The following is a 23,092-nucleotide window of genomic DNA, read 5'->3' on the forward strand; positions in this document are numbered from 1 at the left end:
TGGCTAATTAAAATGACATTTGTGTAGCACAGCTAGCTATTTAAATTATCCTGTTAAATGAAAACACAGCTCTGCCTGCATTCCTCCTGCCCCCCGTGCTTTACCCACCTTTGGTATCTGTTCACTGCAAGTTCAAAGGGGCTAACAGAGAGTGCAGCAGTAACCACCTGCTCCACTCTTAAAGTGCCAAAGGCCTGCGTGGGAGTGCTAGGCAAGAAAAGTTATTTCTTGTTCAAATAATTGCAAACTAGACATTATCTAAATATATTAGGCAAACTATTGTAGTACATCTGTTGGGTACATCCACTTATTTTTTTTTATAGGGGGACTAGACTTAAGTGGGGAAGAGTTTGAACAAATATCTATCTGTGGGAGACTGGTTGCCCCTACCTTATTGTAGGACAAGCACAAATGCTCACACTATCTGAATCGCAAAAAAACTGTCAGCTATCACTAGTGCTTCCAGCTCAAGAGAAAAAAAGGTGAACCCAACTAGGCTCATGTCATTCATTTGTATTTTTTTTTTAAACTGCTTTTTGTTTATTTTACAGTATGCCTTGCTAGCCTAAGAATAACGGCTTGACCAACCAACATAAAACATTAATTTACAATATCATGAAGTACATTGATGATTACAGCTCACTGCTGATGCAACAATTTCAGACACTCGACATCTATGACTGGGGGTTAGTATAAAGTGGTTTATATCATGTTTATAGACATATTAATGAGGAAATTGTTATTTCCTGTGTGTCTATAGACATGATATACACCATTTTATACTAACGCCCAGTCACAAATGTCGATTGTCTGAAATTGTTGCATCAGCAGTGAGGTGTAATAATTATGTACTTTTTGATATGGTAAATTTATGTTTTATGTTGGTTAGTCAAGCGGTTCTTAGGCTAGCAAGGCTTACTGTAAAATAAACAAAAAGCAGTTTTAAAAAACCCAAATGAGTGACATGAGCCTAGTTGGGTTCACCTTTTTTTCTCTTGAGCTGGAAGCACTAGTGAGAGATGACATTTGTGCGATTCTGATAGTGTAAGCATTTGTGTTTGTTCTACAATACGGGAGGGATAACCAGTCTCCCACAGATGGATATTCAGGCAAACTATATCCTGCTTCCAAAGGCCAGTATGCATTTACTTTCTTTTTTTAAAGTCATTCCTGCAATTCTATTTCTAAAAAGTTAAGATTATCATCATTCTTAATTACAGTATTGCTAAAGTAAAACCTGGCATTGCCTCCAGGTGTGGCTCTGAGTGCCAATAGCAATAAATAGCGCGTGCAGGGCTGGAAGGCTCTGCTTGAGCCTACCTGGCTTGAGGTCCTTTAGTGGCCCAGCCCTCTGCCGAAAGTGGTATTGAACGCTGTATTGAAAACAGTTACTATCAGCTGTGATTTTCGTTTAACATTGAGCACTTTCATTCATGAACTTGTGAACTTTACACAGAAAATGATGGGGCAACCATACAATATATGGCACACTGCCCTGTGCAAAACCAGCTGCACCCAGTTGCACAGAGCCTAATAACAAAAACGGAGCCTTTTTATCATATTTTTTTTCAACCATTCATGCAACTAACCTGTACATTTTACAGACACTCATCTCACTAATCTCTTACTTTAGCGGTGCACAAAAATGGCTGTTGGTTATCTTATGTTTTGGGTAGAAATAATTTCTGGTGACATTAAAAGTATCGGTACAAAACTACTAATCAAATCAGTTTGCTAATAAAGAACATTTAAATTAGCAAATTTTGCTAATCAATTTTTGAAAACTAATTTATGCCTTGAATACAGGTGATTAATCAGATGCCAGGAAAAATAGGCCGAACACACACAAGAACACTTCACTCAATCTAAAATAAGCCACATTCCAAGATGATATGGGACTTGTGCCCAAAAGTCACAGGTTCCAAAGTATTTCTTCTTCTGGTGAGTCCATTTCAAAATGATGCACTGGGCTGTGATGGTGCTTTTTGTATGTTTTCAATGTTAGATACTTATTTAGCAAAGTTCACTAGGGTAGGCCTAGGAAAGGATCCTTAACCCTGGTCCCACACCACAAGTCAAGTCAATGAGTTTGGGTTAGGATTTTACGCCCAGAAACAGGTATAGTAATTTACCCCAGAACACCACCCATAAAATCCCCCCCGCCCCACACCCTCCCAGACGCAAATTCTTCCAGATAACACTGCAGGTCTTCTGGAATTTGTTGGGCACACACTTGTCTGCGCTTGGTTCAAGTGAGGACCGTCCAGGGGTCATGGGTGCAGAGGTCACTTTCCTTGTCCGGAGTTGGTTGTTTTGCACAGCAAATGGTTCTAGTCAGCTTTCAGAAGCGGACCCAAAATGAAGAACGATGAAGACTCGCCCCCCCCCCACAAAACCAACCCCACCCGGATTCACTTCTTCACTTCACAGGATTGAAGGAGTGTTCCAACGAAGGCACCATGGTTAGGCGGCGACAGGCGATTGATCGTACAGTAGCGAAAAAAACAGAAGCAGCCCCAGTGAGACGGCTGTAAATGCAGGAACAAGCGACCTGTACCATAAACTGAAGGTCTGCAAAGTTCCAAAGCTCTTCTCAGAAGGGCGGCAGCGAGGTAGCCCAGAAGAGCGTTAGTCCGTTTAGTGGTTGGTCAAGGGACACTTCCAAAGGCTCAGAAGGCACAGATCCTCGGTGGGGTAGAGACTTGTTCCCGCAGGGCCAGGGGTTGATGCATGCATCATCAAGGGTCTTGAGATCAGGCAGAGGAGCGGGGCTTCACAGGGGCAAGTAACTGATGTCGATGCTGGTCAGCTATAGGGGTAGTCCTGGGTTCATCAACAGGGTGTTCTTCAAAGTAGTCTTGGTTCCAAAGATAATCTGATAAGTTTCAGGAGCCGATCTTTTATACAAGATTCAGGCTTTGAGCAAGCCCTAACCCACCAATGTTAATGATCTGCAACATTCAAATAGGCTGGGTTTGTCCGTATCATGGACAACTACCGGTTGTTACATCCGTCCAGCAAGAGACTTTCAAGTGCCAAAAGATGTGGACTGAGACCAGACCGTCCCAGCCCCCTCACACACAAAGCCCCTTTTCCCATGAAAGTCACAGCTTTACCTGAGAAAGGGGTTTCAATATAAGGCATTGGCAGACCCGGGAAGGCAGGAAGAAAAAAACAGAATATGGCCAAAGAACAAACACAAATCTCATTGGGCAGCAATTCTAGGGCGATAGCCACCTTTAGTAGGCATTTGCAGTAAATGCGAAAGTGCACGAGAAAAATATCACAAAAAACTGTAAACATTACACAGCTGCCAACAGCTTGACTAAAGCGCATTGTAAAAGTAACCAAAATGTAATTATTTAAATGTTAAGGATTCAAAGTAACCTAATTGCACTTCGCTGTAAGGTGAGGAGTACAAATGTTAAAAATACAAGAATCCATAAAGGGAGACGGACAGTCTCTCAGTACTAACAGTTTTCGGGACCAGTCAGTTTACCCATAAGAATGAACAAACAGGCAAGAGAAGTAAAGCAGAAGGCTTTACTGGCTCCAAAAGTCAGGACAGGGTTCAAAACAAGCAACAAGAATGGGGTGCCTTAGAAACTATGGAAAGAAAGGTGCACAAAGAGTCTTTCCTAACATGAAGCATGTTTAGGCCTGCAACTGGCTCTGGTCCCCTCCCGGCTCAGCTGGAACTCCCATAACTATGGAAGGAAGGGGGACGTGGCTTAGGCATATGAGGTCTTTAAGCGTCAAAGGGCGACACCAGCTTGTATCAATTTTGTTTTTCCTTTTTGTACTTCCGGATAGAGAAATTCTCCTCTACCATGACCCTCTTCCCCTGGTCTGTGCAGAGTCTTAGAAGGGGTTTTCTTGCCACTTTTGTGGCAGTAACTTAACTTTGCGGCACGTTGCCTTAAGGTCTTTGGTTGCATTTAAAGGCAATCCTGTGGATTGTGCTCTCCCCCCACGCCCCCCACCACCACCTGCCCCCCAAGCAATACAGCCAAATACTATAAAGGGCATCCGAGACAAAACGTCTCCCGCAGTACAAACAGGGCTTAGAAGCTGGAGAACTTCTCTGGGGTAGACTCGACGCAGTAACAAAAATAGCTACACTAATCTGCATTGCCAAAGCATACAGAAACTGAACAAAAGGAATTGTTGCCATGGGACGTCGTGGCTCCATATCTAGTGTCCCGGGCGTCATGTGCGGTCTGGTGAGGCATCAATTCCTGAACAGCCGGACACAGCACCCCTACGCAGCATCAGATTATTTCATGGAAAGTTGGCAATGGAGATAGAATATCAACGATGAGGAATCTCTGGGAGGAAGGAATCCATTAGAGCTGTGGTATGCTTCAATGATTATGCTCAATAGTGGAGTTCAATAAGCTTAACACCAGAATTAGGCAGAGACAAGAACATGCTTAAAAAATGTAGTTGCATTTTAAAAAAGCAACTTTTATAACACATGTAGCAAACAATTATAGAATACATAATATTAAATACTTTTGTCAACATTACCTTACTGACAGCAAGCAATTTTTGGGTAAGCTGAGAGATTACTGAAGGGATGTATGGTATTATGGCTTCTTGAAGCAGTGAAAAACTCCTCATTATTGCTGTGAAGAAAAATTATATCAATAGGAACATACTTGAGAAATCACATCATCATCAAGAAATAACATTCAAAAACAAATGCTTGCATTCATTGCAGAAGATGAGTTAAAGAAAAGAAAAAGATTTAAGGAGCAGGAGGTAAAACTAGCTCCTATGCGTCATCCATTGCTAGCAAGAGCTATTTCTATTAATCAGGAGCTAGCAAGATACCATGTGAAAAAGTATTTCTAAAAATAAAAATATATAATTTAAAAAAGAAGGTCTTTGTGAATGTCTTCCCCTTCGTCCTTTCTCTGCAGGATGACCTTTTTGCTTGTCCTGAATGGGTCACTGACCTTTTTCTCCAGGGAGTCTGCATGACCAACTAACAGAATTGAACTATGAAATAAATATGCCCCCTAAAAACCAGCAGTCTCTCCAATGGAGTGCCCAAAAGCGACCCCAGTCTTTTCATGACTAGAAACCTGGCCTAGTTAGGTGTGTGCTCCCTAGAAGAATAGAGCAGCAAGAAACTGAGAAGTCGCTTAAGCGCTACCCGGTGATTTTAACTGGGAGAGCATGCCTAGTAGCACTCTTGGATTAGTCTCTGAAGAAGCTCCATTGATAGAGTTTACTTCTTTTTGAGTGAAAGCACGCAATCCGTATGGAGTACTGTCTTGCAGGAGGCAGGAACCTGGATGCCAGAGCAGTTATGACACATATTTGAATAGGATGTCTGTAATTAAAGTCCTAATCCACATTCTGTGACTGTTGTCCTGAAAAGTTCGAATGTGGGAGATCACCGAAATGTTTGAAATGGTGCACTGTTGTGACTGAGGAGTTTGCACAGCTGCTCGTGTTTCTACCACCTAGGGAAGAACACACAATCTTTTATTTTGAAATTGTAAGAACAAGTCTGAAAGCACTAAGAAGCAACCAGCACCAGAAGACAACCTGTGGAAAGCTCTGCTGCAGCAACCTTGCCAAGATCAAGTGACTTTTCTCAAACACTGCAGGGATCTGTGAATTCCAGAATTCTCAACTGAACAGAGGGAACCATGAACAGTGTACCATCCACTTGACCAGTCGGCACCAGCAGCGTTGACCTCTACTCCCAGAAGCAGCTTTGCTGCTTGCCCACCACGGGTAGTAATGATGCACTGAAAAACTGAGGGTGAGTGGAGAGGGCAGAATTCCATTTTTGGGGCCCCATAAACATTTTGCTGAATTTCAACTGTATTTGGAAATTGGCACTTATGTTTGTTTATTGAGTTTATATAGCGCTTTAATCCAAGCTTCTGAGGTCCCTTGCCAATGCAACTAATTTTGGATGTGCTGCCCTTGGTAGCCCATATGGCTCAGGAGGTAAGGGATGCTTTTTAAGAAACCAATTTTCTCTGTGATTAGCATCACCACAACCATGTACGGAGGTGCAAGATGGTGTCAGGTGTGCACTCAGCATTTGGATTCAGCAGTTATGTAGTTTACTGCTTAAGTCGCCAAACTCCCATATATCGTGGCCATTTAGGTACTAAAACATCTTAGCTGTTATGCCAACACTCCTTTTTGTTTTATAGTCTGTTAATGGGCCAAGGGTGGACAGCCAAAATTGCCTTTCCTGTATGCACTAGTTTGGTCTACCATGCATCCAAATCCACATTTGTGTCAATTTGGCTAGTTACCAAATCGAGAATGTTGCATGCCTGTAGGGTGGCAGTCTGATAAACAAGCCCATGGGTGAATGTTTATATCTGCGGAAACCATGTATTACTCGCAACAGTTTGGAACTTGCCTAGTAAATCTTCCTGCAAAATAAGCTACTGCGGATGCTGTCATGACCTGCTCTACTGGCTGGCCCAGACCTGCTATAAAGTGTCCGGCTTCAGCCATGAAGGAAAATGCTTTTCCTGCCACTTTGAGCACTTAGCTCTGGCCTTTATTTGTGGAACCTACAGCTTTCACTGCTGGATCCTCAGTGCCTGCAGTCCTGGTGCTCCTTTCCTCACTGGACCTCTAAAGTAGGTGCTCCTGATGCCTTGCTGGGGGTCACAAGTGGAACATCGGCATTCCACTTAAACTTCTATCATGGGACGTAATGGTTCCCTTATGCAGCCATTCTGACTGGGGGAGGCGTGGCCAGCAGCCATGCAGTGAGGCTACTCTTGCTGTGGGATCCCATTAGATCCTTCACTAATACTCTTAAATGTGCCTGTTTAGAGCTGCGGAGCGATGAACAGAGACATGATTGCGCCCTGACTGGAGTGGTGAAGACACTTAAAAAAAATTATAAGTTACTCACCGTAGTGACTAACCTACTCTTAGTCCATAGTCCCCTTTCCTCCATACTGCATGGGCTTCCTTAGCTAGGGACGGGAGAAACTTTCACCAGAAAAAAACTTCCCCTCTAAATTTAGAGGCGCAGCCCTGGGAGCATGCGCTCCCCTGACTCCGCCCACCAGCGCCACGCCTCAGTCCCCATTGACGCGTCGACAATATTAACATTGCCTAATGACACCAATATTATTGGGGGGGGGGGGAAGGATGGTGGGACGTATGGCCTGAAAGCTGCGTCTGACTTGAAGCCAGAGTCCAAACAGTAGTGTTTGCAGAAAGCCGAAGGGGAAGCCCAGGTGGCCACCATGCGGATGACCTGTCTCTGGAATGAGACAGTCGTGGCCTTGGCTCCAAAAGCGTGGGCATGCATGTTAGCTGGAAGTGGTTTGTGCTGTCCATCATAGGCCTCCTTGATGGCCGAAACCATCCACCTTGCTATGGAGGCCTTGGATGCCAGATACCCGGGCCTTGACACCCCCCCCCATCCCTCCCTGAAAGTGAAAAATATAGCGTCCGATTTCCAAAAGCTCTTGGTCCTTTCCAGATAGAATTTCAGAGCGTGTCTGACATCCAGACAGTGCAATATCCTTTGAGAATCATCAGGATCGGCCACAAAAGTGGGTAACACTATCTCTTCATTTAGATGGAAGGATGAGACTATTTCAGGTAGGAACGCGGGGTGGGTTCACAGGACCACCGTATCCTTGTGAAAAGTAGTATGGGGTGCTAAAGCCACCAGTGCTTGAATCTCGCTAACTCTGCGAGCACAGGTGAGACCCACCGGCAAAGCTGTTTTAAAGGAGACCAGTCTAATGTCTGCGGATGCCATTGGTTCGAAAGGTTGGTGCACTAGGGCGCCCAACACTACATCGAGATCCCACACAGTGTGGTTTGATGGGCGGGTAGAGCCTGGTGAGGATCCGCCAGAAGACCACCTCCTCCAAGTTCCTTTAGCCACCGATGTTTGCCAAAGAGGTGCTGCATGTGTCGACCTGCACCCCAGAGTGAGCGAGGTGTGTCGAGAAGGAGAGCACATGGTTCAACGTGCAAGTAAGGGGGGGGCGCGATCTCCTCAGAGTCACCCCAGTGACAGAACCTAGTCCATTTACTCTTGTATTGGCTCCTAGCAGCCTTGCTCTCAGCGCCCTGAATTATTTCTAGGTAAGTTTGAAACAGGCTCAGATGCTTCAGAGTGACCTGCTCAGGAACCACGCTGCTAGGGATAATTTCTGTGGGCAGGGTGGATGACCCTGCACTGCTGCTGCGAGAGAAGGTGAGCTGGGCCAGCTGCAGGTGAATGGGTGGCCTGTCTGAGAGGCTGAGGAGCTCTCAGAACCAAAAGGTCTCGCCGGCCACCATGGAGCTAGCAGAATGATGCAGAGGTGACATGACTCCCTTATCTTGCAGATCACCCTGTGGACCAGGGGAGTGGGAGTGAAGGCATATGCGGTCATGCTGTCCCACTGTATCTGGAAGGCATCGCCCAGGAAGCCGGGGCCCTGGCCCTGTCAGGACGCGAACTGCAGGCACTTCATGTTGACGCTGGTGGCAAAGAGGTCCACCCGAGGATGCCCCCAGCTGCTGAAGATCTCCAGCAGGCCCTGATCGTTCAATTTCCTTTCGTAATGCTCTGCTCCCAATCTGCTGAGCCTGCCCACTTCCAGATTGGACACCCCCGGGAAATGGATAACGGTCAGGTAGATGTTCTAAAGGGCCCATGTTGACCGCTAGGGTGCACAGCGGGGGAGACCGGTGCCACCCTGCTTGTTGACATAGTACATGCTGGTGGAGTTGTCCGTCTGGATGAGGGCAACCTTGCCCCCCAAGAAGTGGAAGGAAAGCTTTGAGAGCTAGCCAGATCACTTTCAGATCCAGCCAGTAGATGCAAGACTCCTGCTCCTGCAGAGACCAGACTCCATGGACACAGACTGTCCAGCGTAGCCCCCCCCCTGCCAGGTAGGAATCTGTGATTGTGACCTGAGGGGGTGCCTGCTGGAAGGACCTCCCAGTCCGCAGTCCCTGGAGGACCGGGTGGAGAGGAGGAGGAATGCTGACAAGCTCTGCTTGGGAGCCCCACTCCTGATTCCATGAGGCTACGAAGGCAGCTGTAATCTCATCTTGAGTCTGGTGTGGGGGACGGCCAGTAGGACCGCCGCCATGATCCCCAGTAAATGCTGGTACCACCAGGCTGAGGTGAACTCTCGGCTGAGGAAGTGACCTACGGCCCTCTTGACGGCTATGATCATGTCCTGAGGGGAAAACTCTCTCGGAGCTAGTTTCCCAGATGAGGCACAGAAAGGTCAGACTCTGGGTAGGCTGCAGCTGAGACTCCTTGAGGTTGATAGAAAATCCCAGTTTGTGGTCATGAGAGCGTACGAAGTGTGAATCAAGGCCTCCGGGGATGTCGCCCTGACGAGCCAGCTCAGGTATGGGTAGACGTGGTGGCTCTGAGCCAGGAGGAGGGCTGCCACTGTATTCATTAGTCTGGTAAACACCCTGGGGGCTCAGTTGAGGCCGAAGGGTAGAACCTTGTATTGGAAACGGCAGCCGATGATCCTGAACCGCAGAAAGGATCGATGAGGCTGCCAAATCGGGACATGTAGATAAGCGTTCTTCAGATCCAGGGAGCACATCCTGTCTCCCCTGTACAGTGTCTCCGCTATGAGTGCTGACGTAACCATCTTGAATTTTTGAAGCGGGAGAGAGAGGTGGAGAGGTCTAACAACTCTCAGGCCAGACTGGTTCTTTTGTATGGTGAAAATCCTGCAATAAAAGCCCAAGCATCACTGGGAAGTTGGGACTTCCTCCACTGCCTGGCTCTCAACAAGCAACTGAATTTCCGCAAACAGATGCTGTCCTAATATGTGGGAGGGAAGGAGGGAGGAATCGTTAGCCAGTACCCCATGGATACTACAAAGAGGATCCAAGGGTCCGTGAATTTGTAACGCCAAAATTGTGCGTGAAGGGCAAGCCTGCCCCCCACCAGAGACACGTGGACCCGAAGAGGCGCATCATGCCCTCTTTCCCGCTGAGGCTGTTGCAGAGGAGGGGGACTTAAAGAAGCCCTTACTCCCCCTCCTCCCCCACTTTGTTTGGGCCGATGCAGACTCAGAACGGTCAGGCTGTCTAGACCTCTATTCTTGGAAACCCCAGATCCCACCGAACGCCCGCCCCTTATCGGAGCGTTGATGCGACTAGGTGTACGCCTTGGGCGTGGCCTTCAGAAGGATAAAGACTACGCAGTTTGGGAACTGTTTTTTTAATCTAGTTCCTCATCTGTGGTGGAGTGAAAGAGGTCACTACCCTCGAATGGAAGGTCCAATATGCGTTCCAGGACATCTGGGTTGAATTTAGTAGCCCGAAGCCAGGCAGTCCATGTCCATGGCGATGCATATGGCCCGGCCAGAGGCATCAATGTGGGCCACAGTGGACTCCATTATGTCCTGTGCCACCAGTTTGGCCTTTGCCAACCCCGCCTTGAAGAATGCCTGGCTCTGCACCGGAGGTTCTGGAAGGAAGTCGGCTATTTCCCGCCAAAGCCTCTGGTTAACGGCTGCCAGCATGGCATCCACGTTGGATTGACGAAGGTGCACTGAGGCGTTGGAATACAGCTGCTTCCTGTGAGCCTCTAAGATCTTCTCCTTGCCTAGCACCGCGAGGACGAGGTGGCAGACGACGACTGAGGCTTTGAGTAGAGTGACACTGCAGCGATCACCGAAGAGTGCGGTTGAGGGTGTGCCGACAGCAAGAGTGGATACCCCTCCATCTGCCTATACTTGGCGTTGAGGCGCCGATTGACAGGCTACGCCAAGTGTGGCTTGAGCCACCCCTTCTTGGCCAAGGAGACAACGTCCATATCGGGATCCTGGTTCTAGCAGTGGTGCATAGAGTGAGGACCTTGGGAAGAACCCCTGCCTCTGGTGGTTCTACCTCGGGTTGAGGGGGACCCAAATATTCTGTCAAACCTGCAAGCTGTTCATGGAAAGCCTTGGCCAATGACGGCGTGTCTGGGTCTCCTCGTCTGGGTCACCAGGGTGTCCAGCTGGTCCCGAACGGGTGGAAGAGTACTGGGCGCCGATGGCTGCGGTGTAGGAACCGGAGAAGGTGGCTGCTGGTGTTGAACCGCCTGGACTGTGGGGATGCAGAGGAGCTGGAATCAAAGGTGCCGGCAATGGCAGCACCAGGGCCTGCGGTGCTGGAGCCATAGGAGGAATGACTATAGGTGCAGGAGGTGGGGTCAGAGAGAGCATGTCCCTCATCACATCCGGAAGGATGGTCCCCATCTGAGATCTCAGAGTAAGGAACTTTTCAAAGAGCCTGTCCTCACAGGCCGGTGGGGTGATGGGTGATGTTGACGGAGTAGCAGGCGGCTGCTGGGTCCGTGGCGTACTCCGTCTAGCCCGTTGCGGGGTAAACTTGCCCAGCGCAGCTGATGGATAAGCTGTAGGCCACGTAACTGGTTGACACCAGTCCCACCCTGCAACTCGTTCTCCCACCTGCTCTGTTCCCAGGGGCGGTATCGGACGAGCAGCCATCTTTTCGAGCTGCATGCCACGTGCCGAAGACATGGTGCTTGGCTCACTGGGCCCAGCTTCCTCCAGGACTCTTGGCGGTGGAGCATGAGACCTATCCTGCACCTCAGGACGGGGCCTGGTAGGCGCGTTGCCCTCGGCAGTATCGTCGGTAGTCCTGCGTGAAGGCGCTCTCTCGGACATCTGGCCGGTATTAGGGCGTCGCCACTCGGGTGAACAACTGGTAAAACAACCTTGCGGTCCCTCAGCAGTTACCGGAAGGATCTAATGACCCCTCGGCCTGGCGGCCTGTGCTGGAATAGCCTTGGTACCTGTACTGGTGCGAGAACCAGAAAGGTTCCTCCCGCTTGGGCGTTTCCTCGGGAAGGAGTCGCCCTTGCGGGGTGTGATGGAAAAAAGCAGCCCTCCCTTGGGCCTTGACTTATGTCTGATGAAGTCCTTCAAGTCCTCTAGGAAGCGACTTCTCGAAGAGCTCCCACCACCGAGTTAGCCTGTTCTTCAGAGCACGTGGTGTAAGCGCGTTGCACGCGGTACAACCTTCCTAGCCATGGTCGAGGCCAAGGCAGAGAAAGCAAAGAGCATGGGGATCGGATGTAGGGAAGAGCCCTTTGCAGGCTGAAAACCTGCTGAAGGCGGCTGACGTCGACATGCGCTGGGGAGGAGCGTGGAGCCAGAGGGCTGATAAAAAGAAGCCTAAAAGACAAAAGAGTATCTGGGGACGAGCACGTGGTATTACAAGGCCAAAGCCAAACCCAGGAGCGCTGACAAAATCAGCCTGTTCCCATTAACACGGAAAAGGGGACTGAGGAGTAGCACCGGTGGGCGGAGTCAGGGTTGCGCATGCTCCCAGGGCTGCACCCCGTGCGCCTACACATTTAGAGGGGACGTTTTTTCTGGTGAAAAGGGTTCCGTCTCCTGTCCCTAGCAAGGGACGCCCATGCAGTGTGGAGGAAAGAAGACATAAGAATAATGAAAGTATGCACCTTTCATATCCAAGGTTGCCATTTAGTCCCCACGCTTTAGAAGTGGGATTATTACGATATGATATATGGCATTTGTAACACGCCTATACACAAGTGTTATGCAGAATTTATGTGGCTTTACATAGGTGTTTGCAGGGCACAGATCTAAGACAAGGTGCACTGTGACGTCTATTTTTGGTACAAGTAAGTACATTGAATAAATACCCTTGTTTACCTGGTTCGCCAGGACGATTTCTACAGCGTCCTTTAAGAGCAGCGCTGTCACCTCTTCCAGCAGGATACCCGGTTCTTCCTTGGAGGCGTTCCTTTGTCTTGGTGGATGGTTGGGGGGTTGTTGTAGCAGTTCTATGCAATAACAGCCCACCACGTTTGAAAGTACCCACTTGTCTGAGGCGATTCCCTCCCATACGTGGGTAAACTATGAAATGCGCCTTCCTACTGGAGTGGCATGGGGGGACCTGTAGCGGGTGGTCATTGTTTAGGGGGTGTTAAGCCGCTTCTGGAGGATGAGGATGTACCCCTACTACAAGACCTTCTTTTGCCTCTTTGAAACGATTGTTGCGAGGACTGACCCTGTGATGAGACCCAGGACGAGCTTTGACCCTGGTTGTACCCTGATGCTCGTCTAGAGTTTTGCCCTCTAAAGCAGCAAAAATGGTTGCCCCCTCTTTGCCCTGAGTGTTTATTGGCGAGTGGCCCCAATGATTTTAGGGCATCATACTCTACTTTCGTGCTCTTTAGAGCGTCTTCCACCACCTTGTCTAACAAAACGTTTGGCTCTATGGGCCTATTAAGCAGAGCGGCCGAGTCTCGAGCTTGAAGCCAGACTGGCATAGCCACGCGTGGTGTTTCATCAACGTACCCTCTGCTGCTATTCTCTCTGCATTGTCTGCTGCATCTAAGTTGTTCTTGAGGATGCAGTTTGCAATTTGTTTACCCTCTGCAATGGAGAGTGTCAGTTATATTTTCTGGGGCTCTGAGACTGAAGCTATTTGCTCAGCAATCTCATCCCACTTGTGGCAGTTGTAACTAGCTAATAAGGTGGTATTAGCGATTCTAGCTTGGTATGCTGCCAAAGAAGCTACCTTTCTTCCAAAAGTATAAATCTTTGTACTCTCCTTATCCGGAGGGGCTTCGGAAGAGGCTAGAGGTGTTCCTGCCCTCTTACTTATAGTACTTATCACTAACGAGTCTGGTTTTAACTGTCCCCTGATGTAAAGGGGGTCCGAGGGAGCTGGCTAGAAAACTCAATACGTGGGTTAACGGCCTGTGTTGAATTTGGAGTAACTGCACAGGGCTAAATGTGCCTCTGTATTTATTGAAGTAGGGGGATGAATTGGGTAGCAGACATTTTATCACCCAGTATGTCCTGGACAAAGACCTTGTCCACCTTTGTCTCTTGTGTATCGATTTTAAAAAGTACTGCCGCTTTTAGGAGCAGGTCATTGTACTGTATTTGACTGGCGACTGTACGACGTAGACCCCATCGTCGTCATCGTATAACTGGTCGACATCACCCATGTCCCCTTGATCTTCAGGATCAGTGTAAATTCTAGTGTGCTGGAGGTCTTGCATCGGATCACAATAAGCAAGCTGCCTCAAGTCTCGCTGTGAGGTGGGGGCTTGTGTGGGTTCTGTGCGGGCTCTCTTGGTGGGGGGCTGGGTAACTGCAGACCAGCTCTGAGTAGTAGCTGGCCAACTGCGTGAGGCACTCTGAAGGTTTACTAAGACCTTGGGGTGGTCAAAGAAATTTGCTAGGGAAAACATCTGTCTCATGACTATCAATCATCTCAGCTGACCATTGAGATGAACTTGGGATTACAGCGGGGTAAGGGGGCAGTTGGGGTGGGTGTTGGTTCTGGTGCAGGTTTATTTTATGTTGCATATCCTCTGAAATGGTGCCCTCCACCTGGGTCATAGTTCCTAAACTAGAGACCTTTCCTTGTGTTTTTGAAGACTTCTGGTTCATCGACGTCCGATTCTTCAATATCGTGTTTGGGACGTGTTTTTTAATGAGCTCACTCATTTTCGAGCTCTGTATAGTTTTCGCAGAAGCCTTAGACGTGTCTTTCGGCAGTCGTTTATCGGCATGCGGGAGGCCGAAGCATTTGAAGCCCGGTCATCGGCGTGTGAGGACTTAGTGGTTTTTGACATGGTGTCAGAAACCGACTTGCCTGTCAGTTTCAGGGGCCTGTCATGAGGTGAGCGCGATGCCCCAGAGAACAGGAAACTTTCAGACCTCCCCTAGATACGGTGTGTGACTTTCCGATCTGCGTTGAGGTTGACTTTCAGCCGTGGTAGGCGTTTAGTGTGGTGTGGCTTGGTCGTGCTAGTGCCGCCGGGTGTCGTCCCCATTGCAGAACCGCCGTCCTGCCTGTTGGGGTCAGAGGCTTGCATGCGGGCATCCGATGGATCCGGTTTGCCCTCGGCGTCACTGAAGACGTCAATGCTGCCGTCACTGGAGGCTCCCTCAACGTCGATAGCGTCCTCGGCCTGCCTGGCATGGTAGGCCCAGCCCTTTGTTTTGCGGTCCTAAAGTGTTTTGGGCTTGAACAGCTTGCACGATTTGCACAGTCCCTCATTATGATCCCTTGGGAGACAAAGATTGCACACCCGATGCAAGTCTTCCCAAGGTAATTTATGGTTACAAGTTGGCCAAAACTTAAAAAGGTGTATTCTCCATTGTGTATGGGGAAGGCAGCCTGGCGAAATAAGTGGGTAGAGAAGGAAATATGCATTCTCTTAGGGAGCTAAAGAGCGAAACACCCCCCACTCTCCTTAGTGCTAGGGTCAAGGCCCGTCGAGGCCTTCCGAGGCCGTCTGAAAGGTTAGTCGAGACGAGTTGGTGTAGTCGTCGATGAAGGTAGTCTCTGATGCTGTCGCTGAAGATCGGGAGAATGGCTAACAAAGGACAGAAAGTATACTAGATTTAATTATTCTTGTAAATAATGGAGATAGCCAGACAGAACCCCGCAATAAGCGACCGACAATGATGGCAGAAAAAAACAATCTGAGGGACCTCGACGCGTGTAGCATCATGGGTACAGTAGACGTCACACTAGGGATAATATTACTGGCATGCCCCATAGACATCCCTTTGAGTTTCGAAAACAACAAATGTAATACTCTGCAGCTTCCACTAGATGTAGGCCTGGGCATATTCCACAAGCCTCAGAAATTAACATTACTTAGTATAGTGACTAGAGTACTCGTCCATAGTTCCCTTTCCTCCATCCTTGTGGGGCATCCCCCAACATGGGGACGGTACTGGAAACTTTGGCAGCGAAAAATTGAGCTTCCCCTTTAAATTTAGATTAGCGCACAGGGATGCGGCCCTGGGCATGGAACACCCCCGACAAGGCCCTGCCCTTCGGTGCCTCACCCCAGTCCCCGTCGAACACCTTGGACGCTTTAACACCTGGCTACACTAGATATATTAGCAATTGGCATGCAAGTGGGGGAAGGTGGATGGGACATATGGACGAAAGGGGACCAAGGACTCTGAGAACTATAGTCACTACGGTGAGTAACTTTAATTACTTGTACATCCCCGTCTCCTTTCATCCATCCTTGTGGGTGATTCCACCAAACAAGACCATAGGATGGAGCTGCGACAACCTGCTACATATCTAGGATGAAGCAAAATGGTTCATCAGAACCGCCTGACCGAACTCTGCATCGCCTGGATCTGGTAACCAGGGAATAGTGCTTACAGAAGGACGGAGTGGCCAAAATAGCTGCCTTGCTGATGACATCCCAAGAAGCATGCCGCTGAAACAAGACTGTTGTGGCCTTAGCTCTGAACGCATTGGCATGAATACCCTCAGTAACTGGTTTGCCCATGGCCGTGTATGCCTCCGAAATGCCCTGAAACATCCAACGGGCGATAGCATTGGAAGTCTGGGTGCCAGGAGACGTGCCCCCGAAAGTGATGAACGCCTCAGACTTCCTGAAGGAAGTTGTCCGAGAGAGAGAGAACTTGAGGACTCTCTTGGGGTCCAAAGAATGCTAAACCCTTTATGCCTCCGACTGTGGGTTCAGGAAGAGCACCAGAAGGCAGATTATCTGATTCAAATGGAATGGAGAGACCACCTTGGGCAGAAAACTTGGAGTGTCCAAGATTACCTTGTTGTGAAACACGGTGAAGAAATTGCACAAAGACATAGCCTGCAGCTTGCTGAGCCTGCGCGCAGAGATGAGCGGTACCAGCAAAACTGCCTTTAGCGTTACCAGCCAGATGTCCACAGAAGCCATAGGCTCGAAAGGTTTGCACTGCAAGAAACATGTTGAGGTCAGCTAGAGACCCGGTTTCTCCCTGGCTAGTCCCCAGGGTTCCGTCACCAAGGTGGCCAGGACACGGCCATCGCTATTGGATCCAATTCCTGGGAGTGGACCAGTGAGGGAGGATCACCAGGATGGGGGACAGGTCCGTGGGAGTGAGACACAGACTGGTGCGATACGGTATCCCCTTCTTTCAACACCTTTTCCCCCATCCTGCCACGTAGGATATTTCCCTTCCCCACAGGGATAAAAGGTGTAGCACATGAGCACAGGACAAGCAAGTCAGAATGCACGACGCAAGAGCTAACTCAGCACGGCAGTTCAAGTGGTGGAAAAAGACGGTGCATGCCAAGACGGTGACAAGGAGAGAAGCCTTTCCAACCAAGGCCTGTGAAACCTCTGCAGAAGGAATGAGACCGATAATAGCCAGCTTGGTTTGCAGCAGATGTCAACGGTACAGAAGACCCTGCTTCACGGATTATCAAGCCGGGGAGAGACACTGGTCTCTGTGGTACCAACCTTGACTCCAAAGAGAAAAAGCCAAGCGGTTCATCACAGCCGGTGAGTTGAGGGGAGAATCGATAAGAAACCGAACTGTGTTGAACGAAAAGTAGCCAACAGCTAATTTGAACTTTTGAAAGGCTTAAATATTCTATTGATAAAAGAAGGGGAAAACCAGCAACAGAGGAGTCTGGCACCACATGGGTGCTCACGCAGGAAACTGTGGACAATTACCAAATTTTAGAAACTATTGTTACCAGAAGGCCTTGGGAAGAGGCGAAAAGAGGTCAAAGTGGTCATACAGGGGCCTTGTAAAATCCTCTGTACCGTCAAAAGTCTTTGACCTACAGATGATTGTGAAGGAAATGGAGATGAATCCCGCTTAGTGAAATTAGCGCTTAAACAGTGTCCGAAAGATTGGCAAAAATGAACCCGGCAGAGGGAAGCCGACAAAAAGGGGCACAGCCTGATTGAACTGTTTAAAAAGCCATTAAGCTTTGTGAATGCAAGAAGTATTGTAGGACCAGGGGAAGCGAATTGTCCGCCTTGTCATTTGTGTCCGAGCCCGACTGAAAAGCCATCACCCAAAGTCCATTTGGAAAGGAACTGTTTTGTTGAATACATCAGGCCTCGGAAGGGAAGAGACTTTTTAATGAAGAGACTTAACCATCGAAGAACCTGATTGCTGGTACAGAACTGTCGGCTCGTGCTGGGAAAGCTCGAGTGTGTGCTGTGCTCAGGAGATCCACTTGGTCCTGTGCTCAAAACGTGGGGCAGGGGGACACCTGGCAATCACATCCCGGGTTATTATTTGTGAACATAATATGTTACTCAACGTAGTGACTAGTCCTTAGTCCCCTTTCCTCCATACTGCATGGGCGTCCCTCCCTAGGGATGGGAGACGGAACCTTTTTCACAAGAAAAAAACATTCTTCCCCTTTAAATTTAAGGGCACACCAGACTCCCCATTGACACGTCGACAATATTTATAATTGCCTAATGACACTAGTATTATTAGGGGGGGGGGGGTGGGACGTATGGAGGAAAGGGAACTATGGACTAAGAGTACATTAGTCACTACGGTGAGTAACTAGTAATTACTCTTACATCCGGGCCCCTTTCCACCGTACTGCATAGGCAATTACAACTGAATGTAGCACCAGGGTGGAGAAGAGACCCTCCTTAAGCAAATCGGTTCCTTAAAACCGCATGCCCGAAGGCCGCGTCTGATTTAGCGCAAGCGTCCAAACAGTAATGCTTACCGAAAGCCCAGGTGGTCACCAAACTGATGATCTGCCACGGAACATGCCGTTGGAATGCAATGGCTGTGGCCTTGGCCCTGACTTTGTAGGCCTCTTTGAGGGCCGCAACCATGCACCTTGCAACAGAGGCCTTGGATGTTTGAGACCCGGGCCTAGATCCCCCCCGGAAGTGACAAACAAGGCATCCGACTTGCGGAAGCCCTTGGTCCTGTCCAGATAGAATTTCAGAGCGTGCCTGACATCCAGAGAGTGCAAGACTCGCTGAGCCTCGTCTTTGGGGGTCAGCAAAGAACGTGGGTAAGACCATTTCCTTGTTAAGATGGAATGAGGAAGGTACCTTAGGCAGAAACGCAGGGTGAGTCCGCAGGACTACCTTATCCTTGTGAACAGTGGTATAGGGTTCTGAAGCCACCAGAGCCTGAATCTCACGGACTCTGCTGTTTTAATAGTGACCGGCCTGATATCCGCGGACGCCATTGGCTCGAGGGGTTTGTGCGCCAAGGCGCCCAACACCACATTAAGGGCCCACATGGGGTGTGGCTTCCTGATGGGTGGGTAAAACCTGGACAGGCCCATCCAGATGCATCAGGTTGGAAGATGAGAAGACTTCCTCCTCTGAGTTTCTCTAGGCCCCTATGGCCGACAGATGGGAATACAGGTGGACACATGTCGCACCCGAGTGCGCAAGGTGTGCCAAGAAGGAGAGCACATCATCCAAAGTGCACGTTGTCAATCTGGAAAAATGAAATACCCTTCATTTGGATGATAGGTGTATCTTGATGGCCGAAGGCCAACCGTCTTATGCACAGAATTACAGAAATACAGACTGCTATACTTGACCAACAAGCGGCCATTTTAAACGTAGCAAGAACCGCCATTTTGTTTGTTAACCATTGCTCATTGCTTTCTGTCTAAACTGCTTTGCAGCTTGCAATTCTTGCGAATTCTGCTTACTCTGCTCAACTGTTAACATTGTTGTCTGAATATGAAAGGGCAAGGCCGCGGGACTGAGGAGTTCGTTGAAACTCCTCATGAGCAAACCAGGAAGGAATGCCCACGCTCCCTCTCTGTAGCCTTGAGGGAGAGCTGCAGGGCATTTAATCATTTCACAGCTGCCAGCCAGTCTCGTACTGTGGTAGAATATGCTAGAATAAAGCAGCTAAAGGCTTGAATTATGCTCTTCTTACGGCCCCCTTCACAAAACCCTTTAGAGCGTGTCGGCTCCCAGGACACGAATAGCACCTCATAGATAGCAAAGCTTGGAATGTGACTCTTCCGTGTGCAGCTTGCTTCCAAGAACAGAAGCACCGTGTTCTGTTCAACAACTAGAAGATGTCTCCGCACTTTCTAAATTTCACATTGTTACTAGAATAGATATTGAAAGTGTCATAATTGTCATACTCGTCGGAAATGTCCATCATCATCATCCCGAGTTCAAAGAATCTCAATAAAGGGGGGTGTTAAGCATGACATAGCTGATTGTATGATATGCATTTTGTATATATGTAACTGATGTACGTAATTCGCTCTCTTGCGTCCCTCGAGGTCTAGAGAATACACGTCGCGGGGCGTGAGACCACAGTTGGCCAATTGGGACTATTTTGCTTGCAATAAACCCTAGCATTGGGAATTTGAACCTCGTGTCTGGCGCATCCTTTCGTGTATGGTTATTGCCTTGTTTCCATATCGCGAGGGACCCCTAAGGGCCCCTTTCGACGTAAGGGGGTTGATCCCCATAGAGCCTGCCCAATAACAGAACCTCCATTTACTCCTGTATTGGCTCCTGGTAGCCTTGCTCCTAGCACCCTGAATGATCTCTAGGTTAGCCTGTGGCAGGCTCAAGTGCTTGAGGGAGACCTGCTCAGGAACCATGCTGCGAGGGCTGACTTCTGAGGGGTGGGGTGGATGACCCTGCCCCCCTGCTGGGACAGGAGATGGGCTGGCCCCATCGGGAGGTGAATGGGTGCTCTGTCCGAGAGGCTGAGCAGCTCGGAGAACCACGGTCTCGCCAGCCACCATGGAACTATCAGAATGACGCTATGGTGACAAGATTGCTTTTTCTTGCAGATCACCTTGGCAACCAGGGATGTGGGAGGGAAAGCATAGGCTGTCATGCCGTCCCACTCTATCTGTAGGGCATTGCCCAGGGAGCCAGGGCCCTGCCCTTGCCAGGACGCAAACTGTTGGCACTTCCTGTTGGTCCAGGAGGCAAACAGATCCACTTGAGGATGACCCCATCTGCTGAAGATCCCAGTAGAACCTGGTAGTTCAATTGCCATTCGTAATTGTCCGCTCCCAGCCTGCTGAGTCTGTCTGCTTTCCTGTTGGCCTGCCCCCTGAAGGTGGACGGCCATTAGGTAGATGTTCTCCAGGGCCCATTTCCACATGCTGACCGCTAGGGCGCAAAATGGAGGGGACCGGGTACCCCCCCCTACTTGTTGACATAGTACATTCTGGCTGAGTTGTCGGTCTGGATAAGGACGATCTTTCCCCCGATGAGGTGGGAGGAAGGCTCTGAGGGCCAACCAAATAGCCTTGAACTCCAGCCAGTTGATGTGAGACTGAGGGGGCATTTCACTGCAGGCAGCCGACGCGAGGTGAGTGAAGCCCATCCGGGAACGCTGCATATTTTTTGGGAGCCAACTAGGCCCTCCGAGCTTTCCAACTAGGCCCCCAGGCCCTCCGAGCGTCCCTCTCCCACCCCGCACCCTCTTCCTGATTCCCGCTCCCCTCCCGCCCATCCCCGCTCTGATTGGGCCGTGAGCCCAGGTTGAAAGGGTCTAGCGACCCTCCTCGCACCGGCCCCTGCATTTCACTGCAGGCAGCCGATGCGAGGTGAGGAAGCCCATCCGGGCACGCCACATATTTTTTGGGAGCCAACTAGGCCCCCAGGCCCTCCGAGCGTCCCAACTAGGCACCCAGGCCCTACGAGCGTCCCTCTCCCACCCCGCACCCTCTTCCTGATTCCCGCTCCCCTCCCGCCTCCCACCCCGCCCATCCCAGCTCTGATTGGGCCGTGAGCCCAGGTTGAAAGGGTCTAGCGACCCTCCTCGCACCGGCCCCTGCATTTCACTGCAGGCAGCCGATGCGAGGTGAGGAAGCCCATCCGGGCACGCCACATATTTTTTGGGAGCCAACTAGGCCCCCAGGCCCTCCGAGCGTCCCAACTAGGCACCCAGGCCCTACGAGCGTCCCTCTCCCACCCCGCACCCTCTTCCTGATTCCCGCCTCCCAACCTGCCGATCCCCGCTCTGATTGGGCCGTGAGCCCAGGTTGAAAGGGTCTAGCGACCCTCCTCGCACCGGCCCCTGCATTTCACTGCAGGCAGCCGACGCAAGCTGAGGAAGCCCATCCGGGCACGCCGCATATTTTTTGGGAGCCAACTAGGCACCCAGGCCCTCCGAGCGTCCCAACTAGGCCCCCAGGCCCTCTGAGCGTCCCTCTCCCACCCCGCACCCTCTTCCTGATTCCCGCTCCCCTCCCGCCTCCCAACCCACCCATCCCCGCTCTGATTGGGCCATGAGCCCTTCATCACAGGTCCTCCCAGGGCAGCACTCTGCCCAGCAGCCCCCAGCGGCTAAGGGCCCCAAGGCCGGCTCCAGGAAGTGTCAGCAGGTGTCCACAGGGAAAGCCAAGGAACCCACCAGACACCGACAAAACTGTAAGTGCTGGCTTGGGTGGGGGGTAGAGCAATTACTCTACTCTAGAAAGCTCCTGCCACTCTCACTTACCTTTCAATGGCCTGCAGTCTAATGTTAACCAGCACCATAGCCCGAGAGAACCACACAGATTAGCCTGCGCCACATCTAGGCAGAAATGTGATTGTTAGCATGTGCCACACTTAGATGGAATCTCTAATAGCCCCTGAACTTAGGAACGTGCCCAATAGCCTCTCTGTGGAATGTTGAATTTAGAAGTGTGCCCAATAGCCTCTCTGTGAAAAGTTGAATTTAGAAGTGTGCCCAATAGCCTCTCCGTGAATTAGAAGTCTCTGAAAGGGCATGTAACCCATCATATCTCACCAACACGCTTACTGTCTCCTTACACCACCACTCAACTAGAACACAGAGATACTATGACACCATTCGGTATAACTTTTCTATCAACATTCGCCGCTCACTCCACATCATTCTAAATAATCACTGCTGGTTACACACCCCCCAGCGAGGCGTTCTCCTCAGGCCTAACGCAGCCACATCCGATCTGGATAAATCCTGCCAGAACGAACACATACTCCTGACCTCTGAACCACCACACCTACCGCTAGAAAGCAGCTATTACACTGATACCGCACGAGCTGTATACATACCCGGTGCTCACACGCACCTTTTGACTCTCTCTTCTCCCTCTACTGATATGAACTTCGGTTCCCCAGGGCGTTCAACCTACCAGCGCCTTCAGACCATACCAATGGTATATAAGGCGCTATATAAATGTAAAATAACATAACTCTGGTTCCTGCCGGGTCCAAACTCAGTGGACGCTGTGGCTGTCCAGAGTGGCGCCCCAGCCCTCCAGGGAGGAGTCTGTAGTGATGGGAACCTGTGGAGTTGGCAGCCGGAAGGGTTTGCCCGTCCACAGGTTGCTTTCCTTG

General features: G+C 49.8%; 1 protein-coding gene across 2 annotated transcripts in view; it reads right to left on the reverse strand.

The window, feature by feature from the left end:
* The window catches only part of CSE1L (chromosome segregation 1 like), a 1,325,092-nt gene that overhangs the window by 577,294 nt on the left and 724,706 nt on the right, over positions 1-23,092 (reverse strand). For both annotated transcript variants that reach the window (XM_069651279.1, XM_069651278.1), the window contains exon 17: positions 4,531-4,628. In XM_069651279.1, the coding sequence (XP_069507380.1) occupies positions 4,531-4,628 (98 nt within the window). The remainder of the gene's footprint in view (positions 1-4,530; positions 4,629-23,092) is intronic.

This window comes from Ambystoma mexicanum, chromosome 3p, assembly GCF_040938575.1.
Source record: "Ambystoma mexicanum isolate Mex_15411 chromosome 3p, UKY_AmexF1_1, whole genome shotgun sequence".
Taxonomy (NCBI): domain Eukaryota; kingdom Metazoa; phylum Chordata; class Amphibia; order Caudata; family Ambystomatidae; genus Ambystoma; species Ambystoma mexicanum.